This window comes from Clupea harengus, chromosome 12, assembly GCF_900700415.2.
Source record: "Clupea harengus chromosome 12, Ch_v2.0.2, whole genome shotgun sequence".
Lineage (NCBI taxonomy): Eukaryota > Metazoa > Chordata > Actinopteri > Clupeiformes > Clupeidae > Clupea > Clupea harengus.
In genome coordinates, this window is record NC_045163.1 from 23,644,431 (window position 1) to 23,667,362 (window position 22,932).

General features: G+C 48.1%; 1 protein-coding gene across 5 annotated transcripts in view; it reads right to left on the reverse strand.

Annotated features, from left to right (window-relative positions):
- dennd1a (DENN/MADD domain containing 1A) overlaps positions 1-22,932 on the reverse strand; it is a 96,571-nt gene that overhangs the window by 42,856 nt on the left and 30,783 nt on the right. For all 5 annotated transcript variants that reach the window (XM_031578157.2, XM_031578155.2, XM_031578159.2 and 2 more), the window contains exons 4-8: positions 18,662-18,711; positions 16,806-16,925; positions 2,261-2,330; positions 2,016-2,096; positions 795-848 (exon numbers count right to left, since the gene is read on the reverse strand). In XM_031578157.2, coding sequence (XP_031434017.1) covers positions 795-848; positions 2,016-2,096; positions 2,261-2,330; positions 16,806-16,925; positions 18,662-18,711 — 375 coding nt within the window. The remainder of the gene's footprint in view (positions 1-794; positions 849-2,015; positions 2,097-2,260; positions 2,331-16,805; positions 16,926-18,661; positions 18,712-22,932) is intronic.

Here is a 22,932-nt window from a genome sequence, read left to right on the forward strand (position 1 = left end):
AGAATGAAAGAGGGGTATTGATTCAGATGACTCTCTCCATTCCACCCTGGGATAATGGATGAGAGCAGAGCGCTCTGCTGTGTGCTTGATGCCAAGCCCTGTTGGGCAGAGATCAACAGCGCTGGGTGAACCCTGGCAGAAAACATTTAACCCAGCAGTGATGGCTGGAAGTTTTCCCTTAACTAGAGGGGGGGGGGGGGGGGGCTGACTGCATCAGATGCACTGGTCTGGGGGCTAGGATCAATTACCTGTGCAGCTGGTTAATATCACGCGTACCTGTTGTGCTTTTACCTCTTGGCAGATTGCTACACAGCTCTCTTTGCAGGGGATCAGAAAGGTGTGTGTGTGTGTGTGTGTGTGTGCATGTGTTTGTGTGTGCGCGTGTGTTCGCGTGTGTTCGTGTGTGTGTGTGTGTGTGTGTGTGTGTGTGTGTGTGTGTGTGTGTGTGTGTGTGTGTGTGTGTGTGTGTGTGTGTGTGTGTGTGTGTGTGTGTGTGTGTGTGTGTGTGTGAGGGCAAGGGGAGCGGAGGGCCAGTGAGTCCCACTCACATTCTCAGGTATATTGGGCAGTTCCCTGTACGTGTGCATGTGTGTGTGTGTGTGTGTGTGAGAGGTGTTGAGCGGAGGGCCGGTGAGTCCCACTCACATTCTCAGGTATACTGGGCAGTTCCCTGTACGTGTGCATGTGTGTGTGTGTGTGTGTGTGTGTGTGTGTGTGTGTGTGTGTGTGTGTGTGTGTGTGTGTGTGTGTGTGTGTGTGAGGTGTTGAGCGGAGGGCCGGTGAGTCCCACTCACATTCTCAGGTATACTGGGCAGTTCCCTGGTGTCAGGCACGGTGAAGTAAGAGTGCTGCACAGAGAGAGACAAAACAGTCAACGTTTACAATAAATACAGAAATAAAGAACAATGAATGGCAAGACAACAAAATACTGCGTTAACAAAGTGCATTATATTCACTCAAGGTGGCTACCGACACAACTTGTCATGTGAAGCATGTGTGATAGTTTGTGGAGTGAGGATCAAGCTCACCCTTTTTTTTTACCATTCCAACTTTAACATGAGAAATGGTCCCCAAATTCTGCTGCTTGCACTTGAAGACTGACTGAGAATAGTTAAGTTCAGAAACTTCTCAGTGCAGATCCCCTCTCTTTTGTTCGAACTAACACCCCCCCCCCCGTCTCGCTCTCTCTCTCTCTCAGACAAGAGGGTTGCAGACATGACAGGGAGCAGGCTGAACACAAATAGAAGTGAAGGTATCTGGAGAGGAGCAGCAGTGGAAGGTGGAGTAAGGGTTGCACAGGGGGAGAAAGCACAATAATAAACTCCTCCGCTGGTGTCATCTCTCTCTCTCTCTCTCTCTCTTTCTCTCCCTCATTCTCTCTTTCTTTCATTCCCAAACACTCATTCCCCTGGGTGTCAGTGCCGTCCCCTCCCACGCTGCCGGCACTGAATCCGTTAGCCGCTCTACCACCTGTGAAATGAGCCTCTCTGAGAGGAGAGGAGAGAGGAGACGAGCGGAGTGGAAGAGAGGAGAAGAGAAGAGGAGAGGAGAGGAGAGGAGATACGAGCAGAGTGAAAGAGAGGAGAGGAGAGGAGAGAGCAAGAGCGAGCTCAGAGCCGACGGTACCCCTTTTAAGTATGGCTGGGAGGCAGTAGAGTGCATCGGTATTCAGAGCCAGACAGGTTCGGCTCAATCTGCTAAGAGCATATCAGCCCAAACACAGCTCGGTTCTGGCAGCGGGAGAGAGGGACATGACATGGATGTGAAATTCCAACAGCATTCTGTGTGCCGTATGAATCTGATATCAGACATCCCGAGCCCGAGTGAGTCACACTAAGAGACAGTAGCTGTATTTTACGGGGGAAACAGATATCCAAATCTCAGCGTTGAGTCGTTGAGCCAGTGTTTGTTGCATTCTTTACAGGAAAAGCAGAAAGGCACGGGGATGCACACACACTCTCTCACACACACACACACACACACACACAGAAAAGCAGAAAGGCACGGGGACGCACCACACTCAGATGCACAGGCACTCCAGGTTCAGGAATGGAGAGGGAATGTAGCGACTCCAAGAGCTCCTTCAACTGGCTGTCCTGAAAACACGAAACACACACACACACACACACACTGCACATTAAACTGGAACATGTTAGACTGACTTCTAACTGGCGGTGGCCTGGCCTTGGCCTGAACTCAGGGTCTCTGAAGTGTCCCTCCGCAAGTGAATGAGAAGCACAGCATCTTCAGGGGCACTAACCTGGCCTTTGAGACTGTAGTCCGCCAAGGTATTGAGCAGCCTGTAGAAGATCTCAAACCAGGGAAGATAACTGGGGCAGAGAAAGAGAAAGAAAAACAAAAACAACCACAGCATAAACAGGCAAGTTCAATGACATGTAGAAGGTCTACACAAAGATGAACTGCTGCTTTTTGACATGGTTGACATCTCTAAGAACAAACGTAATATAAAAGGCTGCCTCCTGCCTCTTTGGTAGCCAGTAGAGCTGAACATAAGGAGCTTAAAACATGTCACCCTACAGCTCACTACGCATCATGGTAGTGTTGTCCAGGCTTAAAAAGAAGAATTCCTGGTCAATTCCCTTGAGGTAAATGGTATGTTTCTCACACATAGGCTGCTGTAGGAAGTGTGTGTGTGTGTGTGTGTGTGTGTGTGTGTGTGTGTGTGTGTGTGTGTGTGTGTGTGTGTGTTGGAGGGGGTGGTGTTATGGGTGATGGAGGCTGGGAATGGGGGGTTGGGGGTGGGGGGGGGGGGGGGGGGGGTAACTGGTAGCTGTCAGAAAAGTGGGTTTGATGTGGTAAGAGTGATCGGGACTGAGCAGTGACACCTTCCCTTGGGACGCTACACTGGCCCCTCTCTCTCCATCATCTAAGCAACAGCTGTGTGAGGACCAGAGAGGAAGAGAGAGAGAGAGAGAGAGAGAGAGAGGATCCCTCAGGAGAGGAGTGGAGTGGCAGCGGGAGAGACCGGTGGAGATGGACGGGATGACATCTGGAGAGGGAACGACGGAGTAAAGAAAACAGATAAGAGACCTCTGAGAGAGCGAGAGGAAGCAGAGGAGTGAGAATAGACACAGGAAAGTCAAGTAAGAGAGAGGGGGAAAGAGAGAGGGAGAGAGGGGGGGGAGAGAGGGGGACTGAAGGAGAATGATGTCTGATGGCAACAGCTGTACACAACTTTTCTCGCTCTGACTCTCTTTCTCCCCCTCTCTCTCACACACTCACACACACACACACAGAGTGAGAGAGAGAGAAACACAGACAGACACACACACACACACACACACACACACACACACACACACACACACACACACACACACACACACACACACAAATCCAGGCTGTGCCAAGTGCAGATTCTTCAGCCTAATTAAAATATTTGGTCTGGAGACAGGCGGCTTGACGCTTGTTGCTTGAGCTGGAGACAGTGGGTTGGGGGTGGATATGGGGGCGTGTGTGTGTGTGTGTGTGTGTGTGTGCGTGTGTGTGTGTGTGGCGGGGCTCTGGTCACTAGGCGCTGCCGAGTTGCCAGCGTGCTCTCATTACGTGGACAGCTTTAACGCAGCGCTGGGCGCCGGGGCTAATTTCCCTCAAACCGCTCAAACCCGCTCCCTTATTTACATCCAGCCGAGACGCGCGACGCAGAGAGATGCCCGCCTGCCCGCCTGCGACTGCCCCTCTCCTGCACTTTAATTGTGACCGTCACTCGCCCGTGAGCGTGCGGATTTCACCCAGCGCTCGCTCATTACTGTGAGAGGAGGATGCTGAAGTCGGAGAGCACAGGGATAGACACGGATACACACACACACACACACACACACACACACACACACACACACACACACACACACACCGGTTTTCACATAAATGCTCATACACAAACACACAGTAGCAAAAACTTGTAGACAAGCACTCTGCCTCTGTCGGTTTGATGAGCCCAACTAAATGGCCTCTTACTAAAGCAGCACCTCATCTGCATACACAAGCCCCCTCGCATTTACTTTCCAAGTCCACACACACACACACACACACACACACACACACACACACACACACACACACACACACACACCAGCAGCGGAAGAAAGTTTGCACTCTACAAAAGTGCAAGAAACGTAAATCCACATCTAGTCAGAGAGTTGTATTTATGTAGCTTGCTGATCCCTGTGTCTGGATGAGGCGCCACTAGACAGACAAACAGCCCTGGCCCAGCCCAGCCCAGCCCCGCGCTGGTATTGGCAGACAGTGCCCCAAACTAGGACCACTTAGTTCCATGCAGCGGGTCAATATTTCAGTAAAGCCTAAAAATCTGAGCCTTTGTGTATCTATAATTGCCTGTTCAGAAAAAAAAAAACATAAAAAAGTAATGCAATCAGAATATGCAGGAGCAGACTTCTCCTAGAAAACTCCCCTGTAGTAGCGCCCCACTCCACACACTCTCACACACCACACACTCCACACACCACATACTCTCACACACCACACACCACACTCTCTCACTCGCATGGATTAGGTGTGCTAAGAGGAGGGCTTGAACTGTGTACAAACAGCCTCACCTGGATCTCTTAACCTACTCACACATACACACAGCCTCACCTGGATCTCTTAACCTACTCACACATACACACACACCTCACCTGGATCTCTTAACCTACTCACACATACACACAGCCTCACCTGGATCTCTTAACCTACTCACACATACACACAGCCTCACCTGGATCTCTTAACCTACTCACACATACACACAGCCTCACCTGGATCTCTTAACCTACTCACACATACACACAGCCTCACCTGGATCTCTTAACCTACTCACACATACACACAGCGGCAGAAGAAGTATTCAGATCCTTCACTTAAGTAAAAGTAAAACACTTTACATTATAAGTAAAAGTCCTGCATGAATAATCCTACTTCAAAGTCTAAGTACTAAGTATCATCAGCAAATGTAGTTAAAGTATTAAAGTAAAAGTACGGGTTTGGTCCCTCTGACTGGCATGTTACTGTATATGACATCATTCGATTATTACATTAATACTGAAGCAGGCGTGTGTGAGCAGCATGTTTCTGTTGTAGCTGCTGGAGGTGGCGGTAGTTTGAACTACTTTATAAACAGTTTTATAAACAGGGACACCAGATAAATGTGAGGGGTTGTGAGATGATTCATGGGAGAAAAAATAAGAAGAAAAAAGTCTTTAGCAATGTGCTTTTTTTTAAAAGCTTGCTATATTATCTACTGTGTAAAATCTTAATCTTAAAAGTAACTAGTAACTAAAGCTGCCAAATAAATGTGGAGTAGAAAGCACAATATTCCCTCTGAAATGTAGTGAAGTGGAAGTATAAAGCAGCATAAAATGGAAATACTTAGTAGTGAAGTACAAGAACCTCAAAAGTACTTAAATACAGTACTTGAGTAAATGTACTAACTTCCTCTCCACCACAAATGAACACAGAGGGACACCATTCCTCTTATGTGTATTTTTGTCAGTGTCCATCGTTTATCGAGCAACTGCTCGTTGCAACAAACTAGTGAATCTCTGCATCTGCTTTTTTTTAAGGAGCTTCGTAAACCCTGATCCTCCCCAGCCTGGAGGCGTCACACTCTTCAGGAATATTCAAAATATGTTAAAAAAAAAAAAAAAAAAAAAGAACACGGCTGAATATCTGGCAACCGCATGGCCGTATTAGTATGGACCTCTATGCATGTGTGCTGGCGATGTGACCGGCATGTTCATGGGGAGCATTGACTTACTGCACACGGGCTCCTCTGGCCTCTTTACCGTGTGTGTGTGTGTGTGTGTGTGTGTGTGTGTGTGTGTGTGTGTGTGTGTGCATTGACTTACTGCACCCGGGCTCCTCTGCCCTCTTTAGCATTTCTGAATTTCATTAGCCTGAGATGAGCGCTAAACATCCTTGACTTTGTGTGTGTGTGTGTGTGTGTGTGTGTGTGTGTGTGTGTGTGTGTGTGTGTATGAGAGGATCACTGTTTTAGGATTATGCAGAGAGCTCACTCCTGCACCACCATCACTCCCCCCCCCCCCCCCACACACACACACACACACACACACACACACACACACACACACACATACATACACACCCCAATCTGCCTCAAGACGGACCAGAGGGGATGGGGATCTCTCCTAATGAGGCTCAACTCCTGTCATTTCACTGGCAGATACATGTGAGGCTGAACATATATTCTTTTAAGAAACATATACCTTCCTAAATGAAATATTTTTATGTATATGATTATACACAGTATATGACAGGCACGTGAGATACAGGGGTAGAGTGAGAGTGTGAAAGAAAGGAGGGAGAGCGAGCGAGCAAGTGAAAGAGAGAGAGACAGAGAGAGAGACAGAGAGTGAAAGAGAGAGAGAGAGAGAGAGAGATGAGACTCAACCTGATTTGAAGCTCAGCCTCAGTTCAGGATACATATGTTATGAACGCACTGTGATTTTATGTTTGCTATCCTGTGACGCTGAAATTGCAACTGATCACTAAATACTATGACGCAGGTGGTGAATGAGTGAGTGACCTTTGAACTTTGACCCTGCTGAAGGAGAAAGGGGGACAACACATAGAGAAAGGGTGAATGCAAGTGAAGCAGACTTAAGCTTTTTTTGGGGGGGGGGGGGGGGGGGGTCAAGGATTTAAACCCACATGATGGACCCACCATTGTTCCCTTTCAGGACACAACAGAAGGAACAATCGCACAGATTGGCCTCGTATGGTCTCCTAAAGACTCAGCTTCTCCCTGTGTGTGCACAGGGGTCTGAGTGTCAAACCGCTCAGACACTCTATCCACTGGCTGGAGATGTCAGAGATCACTATACATTATTCACTAAACAACTCTGCTATCCACTCGGACACAGCAAAGAGAGAGAACAAGAAAAAGGGGGAAAGAAAGAAAGAAAGAAAAAAGAAAGAAAGAAAGAAACAAAAAGAAACAAGAAACAGATGAAGAAAGATGGTAGGGTAAATTGAAAAACCTGCACAACTCAACAGTAGCCTACTCAACAAACACTCACAGAATGCACGGCGGAATTCACACTCAAACACAGACCTGTCTACACTGCTGTTTAGGAAACTAGAAACCCTTGAGTATGATAAAAACACATTTGACATTTTAGCACCGCAACTCTTTTGAGAGTTTGTTTGTTTTGGTATATTTAACACATCTGGGCTTCCGACTCTCTTCTTCATCTGCACAGTGTCTGTGGTACATGGGAAAGCAATGTGAAACACATCTGTCTGGTCATACATAATGGGAAGTATGTAAGCTGTGCGCGAGGGAATGGGGCTACAGTGGTACTGGACGTTAATAGACTTGTTTGACCAGGAACATCTGTTGGTCATTTGTCGAGAGATGTCGTTCTCAACAGGGAAAGCAACACCAGGGCAAAAGCAAGCCTACAAAAAAAAAAAAAAATAACCTTGCAAATGCTTTTGTTTGATCATGTCATGTGTTTGGGTAACCTATGCATGCAGATAGATCAAATAGGTGATGTCGCTAATAGTACTACAAGACAACTGTAGAAAGGACGCAGACGCTTATAAACATTTAAAGCTGGAATATTATGATTTCGAATAGATCTCTCTTTCCACGTAGCCAAGATGCAGTTGAACAGCCGATTACATGATCCCAACTGAATAGCTAAATTATTTCTACATACGTGCGTATAAAAAAGCAATTCCTCAAGGGCTGTGCCGAATAACTGAAGTCTATTTAATGACACTCGGCACACACTGAGGAGTCCTGTCAGCCATCTGTACGAAAGACTGTGACTGGGTGCACTTAGCACGGCACGACAAGGCAAGGCAAGGCAAGGCAAGGTAACTCTCCAGATTTAATGATGTGATGCCCATGTCCAAGGGCCTGCAGCAGTGGCACTTCTGGTTAAAAAAAAAAAAAAAAAGAGAAGGGGGCGGGTGTGTGTCTGGGATTTATGATGTACAAGGAGCACAGGTTTTCGTTTGTAACCAAAAACTTCCCCTTTCTGCCGGAGTCTCATTTGCCAAGGTCAGAGGTTAAATGGAGGAGTAGCAACATTCGGCGCACCCCCCGACAAGCATAAAACAGCCGGCCAAGAAGCTCATTTAAACCACTTTTCATTCTTTTAAAAAGAAAAAAACGGCTTTTTTTTTTTTTATTTGAAAGGGAACTATAAAAGCTCGTAAAAACGGAAGAACAGAGAGGGCGCAACATCCTCAAGGATTTTAATTTGTCGGGCGGACGGTCAGCGCCGCTGCACTCTGCTCTGCCCGTCTGCGGCAGCCGCCCCGCCAGTGACAACTTTACAACAACAGGGGCCATAAACTCTCCGCCACTCCTGCCTTCAAGTCTCTCACCGGCACACTAACATGGCTTCCTCGCTCCTGAGGCTGCATTCTCACGTGGGTCCGAACACAATAAACGTCTTACGGCGAAACACTGGTTCCTGTGTGTGTGTGCTCCGGACAGGTTTCCGGTGGTAGAAAAAGACTTCATAAAAACACTGAAGCCTAAAATACTCCACTTCAATCCTAATTTGCTCTCCAGGCTTTTATTGACATTGCCAAGATGTTCTGAAGGACACAAGAAGACTAAAGCCTGCAACCTCGAAATTTGCAGTAGAAGCAATGATGGATAAAACGCTTGCGAATCATCTCGCTTGGTTGAAAGAAGACAAGTGGTGAGTCTGAACAGCGAATCGAACGTCAAAGACTAAGCTGAAGTCGTAGAATGGATTCCAGTTTTATCCACAACAAAGCTAATGAACCCGATCAGAAGAAAATGTTCTTGCAAATCTAATAAACACCTCGAAGGCAAGACATGTTACCAGTGTTAACAGCAGCCTTACTTGTTTGTTTACCCAGCAGTCTTTCACTTCCAATATATGCACACAGTACATGACACATTAAGTAGCTGATTAGACACCAGTGATCATGCCAGAGAATAAAAGCAGTTTGCAGGAAATGGGCACAACCATAAAATGCTTTTAAACCGAAGCAGAGTACACAGCCATTTCACAGCCTCGGAGATGTAGAGACACAGGTCCCAGGCGGTCATTATGGCCAAAGATACCACACACACACACACACACACACACACACACACACACACACACACACACACACACACACACACACACACACACACACACACACACACACACACACACACACACACACACACACACACACACACACACACACAATATTTACACACAGCTGCTGACTGCCATCTCCCTTTGACACACAATCACTTTTTTAAAAGGCACGATTGAGTTACTTTTATGTGCTGCAGAGGAGCAGGCTCCGGCACCATTAGTGGGGCTCCCATCGTCTAATAACAGCCAGCTCCACGTTCCGGGACAGAATTAGAAACATGTCGGCCTTGTTTAGGCCAGGGCGCTAGCATCTCCGCAGCAGCGCAGCGCAGTCGGACGGCCGGGGCGCAGTGGTAGGGGGCAGCAGGCAGGACATAAATGCGTCAACAAGCGTTTTAATTGAGAGGGGAAGTGAAAGAGACCTGTGTGCTTCCTCAAGCCTCTTCCGCCCTGGCCCAGCCTTTACAGGCCAACTCGCTGCCAGTTAAAGGTCCAGGCAGGGAAGTGATTAGGGGTCTGTCTGTGGCACGTACACACACACCCAGACACACAGACACACACACACCCAAACACACACATATAATCAACACAAACACAAAATGTAGCATATGTGTTTACCAAATACACACCCACCGACATTCATATAATATGCCTGTATACCCTTATAGTCACAAATACAATACACTGAAGCACAATCTCACAAAAATGTATACACTTGCACACACAAACAGACTTGTATGTAACCATACATATTCAAACACACACAGACACTCATAGACACACAGGCACAGACAGACACACACACACACACACACACACACACACACACACACAGAGCTCCAGACCCCTCCCTCAGGAAGTGAGCGCAGCAGCCTGGCAGGGGAGCCCCAGCACCCGCCTCCCTCACCTCTCTCCATCTCGTCTTTAGCCCCCAGCGCTGGGGGGGGGGGGGGTGGCCGCCCTCCCGCAGGTACCCTCTGTTCACACCCTCCCAGGACCATATGCTGCTCCTGGCTCACACATTCATGCTCCCAGAAATACACTCATGGCCCAGGAAAGTGAGAGAATGGAGACATCTATACTTGTAAAGGGTGGGAGGGGATGTGACTGTGTTTAATATGACAGTAGACTAGTGATACACTAGTACACTAGTGACTGTGTTTAATATGACAGTAGACTAGTGATACACTAGTACACTAGTGACTGTGTTTAATATGACAGTAGACTAGTGATACACTAGTACACTAGTGACTGTGTTTAATATGACAGTAGACTAGTGATACACTAGTACACTAGTGACTGTGTTTAATATGACAGTAGACTAGTGATACACTAGTACACTAGTGACTGTGTTTAATATGACAGTAGACTAGTGATACACTAGTACACTAGTGACTGTGTTTAATATGACAGTAGACTAGTGATACACTAGTACACTAGTGACTGTGTTTAATATGACAGTAGACTAGTGATACACTAGTACACTAGTGACTGTGTTTAATATGACAGTAGACTAGTGATACACTAGTACACTAGTGCCTGTGTTTAATATGACAGTAGACTAGTGATACACTAGTACACTAGTGACTGTGTTTAATATGACAGTAGACTAGTGATACACTAGTACACTAGTGACTGTGTTTAATATGACAGTAGACTAGTGATACACTAGTACACTAGTGACTGTGTTTAATATGACAGTAGACTAGTGATACACTAGTACACTAGTGACTGTGTTTAATATGACAGTAGACTAGTGATACACTAGTACACTAGTGACTGTGTTTAATATGACAGTAGACTAGTGATACACTAGTACACTAGTGACTGTGTTTAATATGATCGTAGACTAGTGATACACTAGTACGCTAGTGACTGTGTTTAATATGACAGTAGACTAGTGATACACTAGTACACTAGTGACTGTGTTTAATATGACAGTAGACTAGTGATACACTAGTACGCTAGAGGTGGCTCCTTGCCATAACCCCCCCCCCCCCCCCAAAAAAAAAAGGATTGTGTATTGTAATATTGACATTGCCATTCTACATCTGATAGAAAAGAGTTCATAAAAAGACCAAAGCCTAAAATACTCCACTTCAATCAATCAGACTAAGCTGAAGTCGTCGAATGGATTCCAGTTTTATCCACAACAAAGCTAATGAACCCGATCAGAAGAAATGTTCTTGCAAATCTAATAAACACCTCGAAGGCAAGACATGTTACCAGTGTTAACAGCAGGCTTACTTCTTTGTTTACACAGCAAGTCTTTCACTTCCAATATATGCACAAAGTACATGTCACATTAAGTAGCTGATTAGCCACCAGTGATCATGCCAGAGAAATTTGCGTGTAATTTTGTTCACACAACTTGGTTAAGTATGTCTGTTAAGGCTGGTCAAGCTCTTTACCAAGCCCTGTGAATATTTCATCTTAGGAATCTTAATAATGTGGGGGGTCCAATATCTGAACACAAGTTCTGTGCAAAAACACTTAACAAGGTTTTCTCTGCACAGCCTGTACAAGTCTTCAGTGAATTAAACAATGCTTTAACACCAGCTCTACCAAGAGCTGTGACCTCAGAATGCAGTTTAAAATTGCAAATAAGTCCATGCAGAAAAAAAAACAAAAAACAATATGCCCCGCAGACCAATGCTTTGTGTACGAAAAGCAAAAAAAAACATCATGTGCATGTGTATTTGAGAGTGGAGATTATGTGTGTGTGTGTACAGTATGTCAACATCACGTGCATGTGTGTTTGAGAGCGGAGAGTGGGTGGGCGTTTTTGCCTTCACGGCTGCGCGCATACACTGGTGTGCAGCGAAGGATATGAAACTAAATCATTAAATTAAAACAGTTAATCAAACCTATTAATAGCCCTAATCCCTCTTCTCTAACCCCCCCCCCCCCCCCCACACACACACACACACACACACACACACACACCGCCTCTCTTCCTCCTCTCTCTACTCAAGCATGCAGATTACCACTTAGGCTCCAGCCGACTCCTATTGGTGCCTATTGAGAGATAAACGAATCGACTCCTATTGGTGCCCATTGAGAGATAAACGAATCGATTGCCCATTGATTGGCCCAGATTAGTGCAGGACCATGGACTGGTCAGGGAGGCACACCGTGGAGGTATGGAGGCAGGAGCCAGCGGCTCCAGATAGGGAGAGAGAGAGAGAGAGAGAGAGAGCGAGGGATGTAGGGACAAAGGCAGGTCAGGGGCCCCACATCTCTGCGCTAATCCCCGGGCTCAAGAGAAGAGGGGACCCCCAGACGCAGGGCCCCCTCGCTGAGATTCCCCACAGACCCCCGCAGGGGAGCTCACAGTCAACAAGCTGCTGCCGCTGGGGACACGGCTTTTCAGCCGGCCCTTTTTCCCTTCACTCTCATTGTCCGACGCCCTCGCTGCCTTTCTCTTTCTCTCTCGCCCTCTTTGTCGCTCATTCTTGTCCTCCTTGACTACTTCCTCTCTCTAATTTGGGGTTTATCTGTTTTAGAACACGTCATGGGCTCCTCTTAGGCACGCACAATGACACACTGCTTGTGGGCCACTAAAGATTAGATTGAAAAAAAAAGAACGAAACTAACCTCAACTTTCTGTCTAACACTTTCAAAGTGTGGAGCTCATGGACTGAAATATCATTCCAGGGAGTCCATAAGGTCATGCTGAAATATTTGCTTGTGGGTCTGTGTCCAGTAAAGGAAGTGAGACATAACTTCCCTTCCCTCTCCCAGCTACAGTAGAGCATCTGGCAGAGCTGTGGTGAAGCTGGTGACGGTGGTGGAACGAGCTGCCTAGCACTAGAGCAGGGGCGTCCCTCTCTACCTTTAAGAAGCTCTTGAAGACCCAACTCTTCAGAGAGCACCTCCCTTCCTAACTTGCACGTCTACTAGTACTTAACTTGCACTTACAGCAGTTACATTCCTGCACTTTTTTTTCTATTTCTTATGTAAAATAGTATTTATTGTTACACTAGGTCTCTATTGATCGTAGCTTGACTGTTCTCTCCCTTGTACATCGCTTTGGACAAAAGCGTCTGCTAAATGACTAAATGTAAATGTAAATGAAGCACCCCCGACCGCAGCTCTGTGGGAGCAGTGTGGCTGCATTTGGGGATCAAGACACACAGAGCATTTCCAGAACTTTCTAACACCAATCCAATGATTGACACACAGAGCATTTCCAGAACTTTCTGACACCAATCCAATGATTGACACACCTCACAGGTGCCCCATGTCCTCTTATGCACAGGGAAGAAGAGAATGAACGTGGGGTGGAGAGGAGGGGCGAAAGGGAGAAAGAGATAGAGGTAGAAAAAAAGGAGACAGAAGTGAAAGGCAGGAAGAGAGAGAGAGAAAAAGAGAGAGAGAGAGAGAGAGAGAGAGAGATGGCAAAAGGGAGTGTGAGGGAGAGAGAAAAAGATAGAGTGTGAAAGAAAGAGAGAAAAGGAGATAGAGAGGAGGAGGAGAGCCAGCCTGCCCCATGGCCCAGTTGGCAACCCCAGGCCAGGAAACTGTCAGAGCAGATTGAGCTGAGGCAGGGAGGAGCTGCCCCCGCCGAGAGAGAGGCAGAGAGGGAGGGCCGCCCAGCACTCTCCCTCTCTCGCTCCCTCTCCCTCTCTCGCTCCCTCTCTCTCTTGCTCCCTCTCTCGCTCCCTCTCTCTCTTGCTCCCTCTCTCTATCGCTATCTCGCTCCCTCTCTCTCCTCCATCCCCTCCTCTCTTCTCCTGTCCGCTCGGCTTCGCTTCGCACCCCACCTCTGTTTCCAAAGCATGGGAACAGAAAGGGCCTCCGCATTCCAGCGGAGAGGGCTGCCAGCATCTCCTGTGTGTGCCCCGTGCTCACCAAGGGCTTGGGGAAGAGGGGGGTGGAGGTGGTGGTAGGGGAGTCAGAGAGAGAGCGAGAGGGGGTGAGAGAGAAGGGAGCAAGAGAGAGAGAGAGAGAGAAAGACAGAGAGGGAGAGACAGAGAGGGAGAGGGGGTGAGAGAGAAGGGAGCAAGAGAGAGAGAGACAGAGAGGGAGAGACAGAGAGGGAGAGGGGGTGAGAGAGAAGGGAGCAAGAGAGAGAGAGACAGAGAGGGGGAGCCCTGCCGCGGCGCTAACAAAAGGCGTTCTGTGGCTGTGCCTTGGCCGCCTTCCATGTCAACAGGGCTGGGGGTCAGAGGTCACACTAACTACATTCATTCCCAGCAGAGCCCTTTGCTCCAAAACACAAGCTGCGCTGGAGTGGCCGCTGCGCCCGCGGCCCTCTAATCCCCCCAGATATGCCCGAGCCCTTCACATGTTTCTGCTCAATTAAAGCAAAATGGCCGCCCGCCCGGCCGGGCTTCCTCCGCCGCCGCACACACACAGCGTGGGGTGGGGTGGGGTGGGGTGGGGTGGGGGGGTGTGAGGTGAAGAAAAAAGAAAGAGGAGTGAAAAGGAACAATAGAGGGAGACAGTGTAAGTAAGGGTGAAAAGAGGGAGAGAGAGAGAGAGAGAGGGAGGGAGGGAGAGAGGGAGAGGGGGAGAGAGAGAGAGAGAGAGAGAGAGAGAGAGAGAGAGATGGAGAGAAGGGGGGGGGCAAGTCACACATTAACCCAACTAGTATACGCTCAAATTAGTTTAAACCTTTTCAGAACGCTTCTCTCCACCTTTCCAAATTTTCACTTTTAAAACTGATATTGTTTCCAAATTTTCACTTCAGTGTAAATGTGCCTCACAATAGATGAAGCCCCAGTGTGTACCCTGATTCCCTTCACTTAAAAAGGAATAATCTGCATGTCAGCTAAATGTGCATCATTTACATGAAGCTCCACATGATGGGAACTGTGAATAGAGCGCAACACTGCCACAAAACTCTCTGGGTTGTTTTGAACTCCGCCTTTGAGAGGCGAAGTGAACCATAAGACTATTATGGGGTTAGACGCCTGATCCATGTCACCGGAGCACTCTGGCGTCGGAGGCCGCGGTTAAGAGCGGGCCACGGGCCGCGGTGTGGAATTCAACATCAGCTCAGATGTGCTGCGCCAAACATCTTACTTCCAGCACGGGAGGAGAGAAGTCACATGCAATTACTCAAGGGGATTAAGCAGCGGTGGAGGGGGTAAGAACGAGGGAGGAGAGAGGTGGATGAGGGGCAGAGGGTAAGAACGAGAGAGGAGAGAGGTGGATGAGGGGCAGAGGGTAAGAACGAGGGAGGAGAGAGGTGGATGAGGGGCAGAGGGTAAGAACGAGAGAGGAGAGAGGTGGAGGGGGCAGGGGGTAAGAACGAGAGAGGAGAGAGGTGGAGGGGGTCAGGGGGTAAGAACGAGAGAGGAGAGAGGTGGAGGGGGCAGGGGGTAAGAACGAGAGAGGAGAGAGGTGGAGGGGGCAGGGGGTAAGAACGAGAGAGGAGAGAGTTGAGGAACGGAATGGGAGACCGGGGGGGGGGGGGGGGGGGGGAAGGGTGGGTTGTGTATAGGGGTTTGAGGAGGGAGGGAGTAAAGAGAATGGGGGGAAAAAAAGAAAAGAAAAGGGAAAAAAAAAAGAGTTCAATAAACAGCACGGTCTGAACTATTTCGGGATACGGCCCTTCCAAACTGCACCGAGCCTTGCCGGGTTGATTTAAGGCTATTAAGCGTGATGTCTCAAATCTCAGTGCTGAACAATTACAATGTCCAGGCAAAAGGAACAGGCTTACTGAGAGAAAAGCGACGGAGGGGAGGGCTGGGGGGGGGGGGGGGGGGAACCCACAAATGGAGCAGGAGAAAAAGCAAAAAGGAAAGAGCAGAGAAGAAATCCAGGGGTGGCCTGTGGAAGTATGACGGCTCTTAGACTAAACAAAGGCTCTCTGGTGGTACGGTTTCAAAGGCCAGGACGGAGGGGATCAGCAGGAAATGGTGTTGTCCTTTAGCGGGGCCACCACGCTGCCCACAGCACAGGACACACACACCAGCTGCCCAGCGATGAGAGCTGGGCTCAGGGTGGACGACCGCCACGGCTACCACCTCAGCCCTCAGCCAAATACAACACACAGATATCACACACACATGCTTAAAACTAAAAATATAATGCCTTCCAAGTAGTTATTGGAATCATCTGAATATTTAGTTATTGGAAAAACAATAACAAGCTTAAGTTCAACTGGCCCATAATGTTATAGTATAGTTACTCTAAGGTAGCACTGAGTTAGTGATGGTAAGGATCCCGAGGTGGGAAAAGAGGAAGGTATTTAGTTTCAAAGGAGTGGGGTATTTAATTCCATGTTTCAATACTAAGATTGCACGTGCACCAGCTGAGCTACAGAGACAGATGTGTGAAGGGCTGCAAAGGCGCTGAGGTTATGAGAACTGTTCAATTAACGCCAAAAACTGCAATAATGTGCAATAATATAGAATTGAATCAGACTTATTACTTATTACATTTATTTGTATTCTTCTTCTTCTTCTTCTTATTGTTATTATCATAATTCATACGCCTGTACACTGGTATATAAATCAGCTAGAAAAAAATGAAAGGGCACACATGCCAGGAGTTCCATCTATGCAAATGCAAACTGACACAAAAAAGATAATGACATGGAGGGTGGCATACACAACACACACACACACACACACACACACACACACACACACACACACACACACAGACACACACACACACACACACACACACACACACACACACACACACACACACACACACACTCACACTCACCTCAGGATGCAGTGGCAGCTGTGCGCCCCTGATGACAGGCGGCAGAAGCCGAACCGCTGCTTGCTCTCGATGTCAGTCAGAACAAAGGTGAAGTTCTGGCCCACCTGGCTTACTGACAGACTGAGACGAGAGACAGACACAGAGAGAGAGAGAGAGAGAGAGAGAGAGAGAGAGAGAGAGAGAGTGAAAGAGAGTCGAGGAGGGAGGGAGACAAAGAGATTGAAAAATGAAGAAAATGTAGAAAAGAGAGAGAGAAAAAAAGAAAAGAAAAATCAAACCACAATGGAAAAAGATTAAAAAAAAAATGTCTGATTTACCTAATTACAAACACAAAAGTCCCTTCACAGGAAGTGAACAGTACATATTAATTCAGATCAGCACACAGTCGATTTAAACACATATGGCATATACACCAGTGCTCAGAGATCAGGCCTAACCCAGTTTATCTGCCCTTAGCCTGTCTTCAGCTCCTGCCTCCCTGTCTCACAGTCAGGGCCTTGGGGGGGGGGGGGGGGGGGGGGTCACAGTTAGGGCCTGGGGGGGGGGGTTCACAGTTAGGGCCTTGGGGGGGGGGGGGGGGGTTACAGTCTGGCCTGACAAACAGCCCCCACGGTGGCAGGGGCCACGCAGCCGCTACAGCAGAGCCACAGCACCCCCACAGGGCATCATATCATGGCAGTGCCCCCATACAGGGCAGCAACTCCTCTAACCCACACGCAGAGCCAAACGTCAAACATCTTTAAGTGGCTTAAATGCCTTTTTTTAATCCAGGGGGGTAAATATTTGTCACGGCACGGCATGGCTGATGGTGACCCAGAATGACTCAAGGTGACTGCAAGGCTGCACTAACACTGCTGGGCTGCAGGTGGCGGTAGTGTGCAGTTTCAGCCTGGCTCTCCTCGTGCCAGTTTCACCTGGGTCTGTGTGTTGGAAAGTGGCTTTGTGAATTAAGTAGTGGGAGCGGGAGACATTCATTCGACTGCATGTAAATGTCATATCAATTTCATCAGACAACACAGCAAGCGCGGTCTGTACCTGCACTTCTCTGGAGCGTTGCCTGTGCCAGATGAATAATGTCTAAACGAACCCATAAATATCTTAAATAAAAAGCTAACTCCTCAATTTAATTACGTATTAAATACTTTAATTCTCAATCACGCTTTAAAACAAAAAAAAAATTAAGAGCAGGTGTTGAGTTGTACGAGAATAAATTGAGTATTTAAACACTTTAATTAAAATTATTGCAACACCTACTATGGCATTCAAGATGCCATATTAAACAACTGAATACATCAATTAGTAATGCTTAGGAGCATGTGATATTTTTAATAAACGATTACCTGGGTAGTCCAACGACTCCACACGAAGATCTACTCACTAATTATTAAATATACATGGAGGAACATACGTTGGACAAAGTTCAAATTGATTAGGGTCACGGGGGTCAATACAACAAATACACCCTCTCAATCTTTGTGAGGGCAAATATGCCTACACTTAATTAAGCCTAATGATTAATAGATCACATGTTTATGAAAGCACACTGAGCTGCTGCTGCTCCCACCACTCCCCGCATGGAGGAGAGCCCTGCCATCAAGAGGGCAGTGGCCAGCTGGGACAGCTAAATCACACTGTAAAAAGACAAGGACACCACTCCACTCCAACCTCCCATGCATCAAACACACACACACACACACACACACACACACACACACACACACACACACACACACACACACACACAAAGGTGTCCTCCAGGGAGCGTGGAAGACTTTTTAAACCTCCACGGTAATTCCCGGGAGGAGCGGCTGCACACAGGAGACCCTCAGAAGCAGCGGTCCGATGACAAGCCTTACCTGTCCGCGCTGAAGGGGAAGCAGAACCTCGGCAGCGTCTGCAGGGTTTCCTGTGGAGGGGGGAGGGGGGTGGAGGGAGGGAGAGAGAGAGAGAGAGAGAGAGAGAGAGAGAGGGAGAGAGGGAGAGAGAAAAGGAGATCATTTATACATCTAAAGGGACCAATAAATCTAAGTATTAACTACACCACACCATATAACAGACTGTGGCCCAGTGAAATGGAAGACAGATGAGGCCAGAGGATGGAGGAGAAGGAAAGGATGTGTTAAGGGCTAAAGGTGAGAGGAGAGGGGGGCAGAGGGAGAGAAGGAGGGAGGGAAGGAGGGAGAGAGAGAGAGAGGAGGCAGAGGGAGGGAGAGAGGGAGGGAGAGAGGGAGGGAAGGAAGGAGGGAGAGAGGGAGGGATGGAGAGAGAGGGAGGTAAGGAGAGGGGGGCAGAGGGAGAGAGGGAGGGATGGAGAGAGATAGGGAGAGGAAGGGGGCAGAGGGAGAGAGGGAGGGATGGAGAGAGAGAGAGGGAGAGGAAGGGGGCAGAGGGAGAGAGGGAGGGATGGAAGGAGAGGAACAACATAATACAGCCACAGTCAATCAAAGCTGGGGAAGTCACAATGGCCACATGAAAAAAAAAGGAGGGGGGGAAGAGTGAGCAAGAGAGAGAAAGGACACACACACAAAGGAAACAAATAAGTGTGGTGCATGTGTGCGCGCGTGTGTGTGTGTGTGTGTGTGTGTGTGTGTGTGTGTGTGTGTGTGTGTGTGTGTGTGTGTGTGGGGGCGGGGGCGGGGGGGGGGGGGGTGGGTCAGGAGGTGTAGGGGCAGCTGAAGGGGGGGTTGGTTGGGAGGGCGGAGGCTGAGCAGTGTTAACAGGGCCCTCGGGGAGAGGAGCTGCCCCACCATATGGACAACAGTGAGCCATGGAGACGAGGGAGGAGGCCGGTGGAGTCAGAGAGAGGGGGGGCGGAGGGGGAGAAGGGGTCCAGAGGGAGGCAGCACTGGCAAAGTCGCTCTGCCTCTTCTTCAGCTGTTCCACAGGGGCCCTGGGATTAGAGCAGAGGGCCAGCAGGGGCCTCCGACCGAGGGAGAGAGGGATGGAGGGATGGAGGGATGGAGGTGGAGAGAGAAAGAGAAAGAGAGAGATATGGTGAGAGAGAAAGATATAGAGAGATGGAGAGAGAGAGAGGAGAGAGAGAGACTTAGGAGAGATATATGGTGAGAGAGAAAGAAGGAGAGAGAGGTGTAGAGAGAGAGGGATGGATAGAGAGAGAAAGAGAGAGATATGGTGAGAGAGATAGATGGAGAGAGAGAGAGAGAAGGAGAGAGAGAGATGGAGAGAGATAGAGAGAGAGGGATGGAGAGAGAGAAAGAGAGAGAGATAGAGAGAAGGAGAGAGAGAGATGGAGAGAGAGATAGAGAGAGAGGGATGGAGAGAGAGAAAGAGAGAGAGAGAGATAGAGAGACAGAGGGATGGAGAGAGAGGGGGAGATGGAGAGAGAGAGAGGAGAGGGGAGAGCAAAAGAAAAAGAAGTGAAACAGCTAAAAAGGGAGAGCGAGAGTGAAAAAAAAAAGAACACAGAGAGAGAGACACAGAGAGACAAAGAAAAAAGGGATCCTTCAGAAGCATGAGCCACTGGGCAGAGAGAGAGAGAACGATAAAGAGAGACAGAGACAGGCAGGGAGAAGACAAAAGAAAGCAAGAATGAAAGAGTGAAGGGAGAAATGGGAGAAGTGGGAGAAGGCATTCATGCCCAACCTGAGCTGGGACTCCCAACCCCTGCAGGAGCCATTCAGCCGGAGCAAACCAGCATGGTAGAAACTATCCTCACCAAACAAAACATGTCCCCCCGGGCAACCGACCCGAGGAGGGCCCGTTGCCATGGCGCAGGGTGCGAGGGACCCGGCCTCACCTCCCCATACAGGTACCTGCAGGCCTCAGGGGAGGGCCTGCTAACAGCAGGGAGCAGGTGGCAGTGGAAAACAGGCTGGTGTACCTGCCCCTGTTTGTCACGACTGCATTCACACCGCACATGATCCCACGCACCAGTTCCCATTACACCATGACCGTACATGGTAGTTCAAATCACACTACAGATGAACGGAGAGTGTGGTGTGAAGTTTACGGACACGAGAACAAGTTTTCATTTTTCTTCTGTGATTTGTCAGGGCGTAGGTTTGTGACTCACTCAAATTGGCAGTGAATAGTGTGTGAGTATAATACAGGTCCAAATCTGAGTCAGAGACTGACCTCTGCCAGCACGCACACACACACACACACACACACACACACACACACACACACACACACACACACACACACACACACACACACACACACGAATGCTCCTTGATTTCCTTCTAAACCCTTATTATGGAAGATCACAACACCAACACCTCTCACCACAAAAATACACAAATGCACGCACACACGCACGCATGCCCACGCACGCCCACGCACGCCCACGCACGCCCACGCCTGCACACACAGACACACACAGACACACAAAAGGATTCTGTAAATTCTGCAAAAAGACCAGCAATGGGTTGGATGGGATGGGGTTATCTCTGAGAAACTTCCATCAATACCCATCCAAAAAACATACACTGTAGGATCTGTGTTTCTTTAGGTTACAACCATAACCCTAGTGGTCTGATAGCATGACAGGTGGGGCACATCCCACACAACATGCAGATATCTAGGGGTGGGTTTTTTTTTTTTTTTTTTTTTTTTTTACACATTCATTTTGTGTTGAAATTTGAAATCGATTATTGCATTGTTCATAGAAAGTCATAATTGTGACAAGGAAAAACTTTTTCTCCAATAAAAAAATAGAGAAGGTAAATCTGTTGATTTTCTTTAATTATCAAACACAAAGTAGGAAGTCATTTGAGACTAACAAAAAGGCAAATGTTTTAAAAATCGAGATGCATCGATAATTGTTTTATCGGTTTAGAATTGATAATCGATAATCGGTTTAGAATCGATAATCGGTTTAGAATCGAATCGTTGACCTCTGAATCGGAATCGAATCGAATCGTGAGGTGCCAAGAGATTCCCAACCCTACAGATATAGCAGCATAATAAACTCTGATTGTAGAGAAGGCTTACCCCTTTATCAAGGAGGGTTTGACAGAATGACAACACAACACTAAAAGGACACTTCCCTTAATGAGTGCACTGTAGGTGTAGTCCCACCATAGACTACATTACCCACAATTCCCATAATGACAGTGCACCAGTCCTCAAACAAAGGGCACTTAGCATCCTACACAGTATGTAAATAGTGCTCTCGCACTTTGAATGGTCATCACAACATTCTGGCCACAACGTGTTAAGTTGAACTCGCCAAAGTTAAGTTAAGTTTAAGTTTAACTCTCCATGGGCCAAGCCCAGAGAGCCAGGCATTCTGGGAGGAGATGAAAGATTTCCCCTCGGGCCTGATAGAGCAAGTACCTGCACAACGGTAGAGCCCATGGCTGAGCATACAGCATCCCATGGCTGCATACACCATACAGCATCCCATGGCTGTGCATACAGCATCCCATGGCTGTGCATACAGCATACAGCATCCCATGGCTGTGCATACAGTATACAGCATCCCATGGCTGTGCATACAGCATACAGCATCTCATGGCTGTGCATACAGCATCCCATGGCTGTGCATACAGCATACAGCATCCCATGGCTGTGCATACAGCATACAGCATCCCATGGCTGTGCATACAGTATACAGCATCCCATGGCTGTGCATACAGCATACAGCATCTCATGGCTGTGCATACAGCATCCCATGGCTGTGCATACAGCATACAGCATCCCATGGCTGTGCATACAGCATACAGCATCCCATGGCTGTGCATACAGCATACAGCATCCCATGGCTGTGCATACAGCATACAGCATCCCATTGCTGTGCATACAGCATCTCATGGCTGTGCATACAGCATACAGCATCCCATTGCTGTGCATACAGCATCTCATGGCAGCATCACATGGCTGTGCATACAGCATCTCATGGCTGTGCATACAGCATACAGCATCTCATGGCTGTGCATACAGCATACAGCATCTCATGGCAGCATCACATGGCTGTGCATACAGCATCTCATGGCTGTGCATACAGCATCCCATGGCTGTGCATACAGCATACAGCATCTCATGGCTGTGCATACAGCATACAGCATCTCATGGCAGCATCACATGGCTGTGCATACAGCATCTCATGGCTGTGCATACAGCATCCCATGGCTGTGCATACAGCATACAGCATCCCATGGCT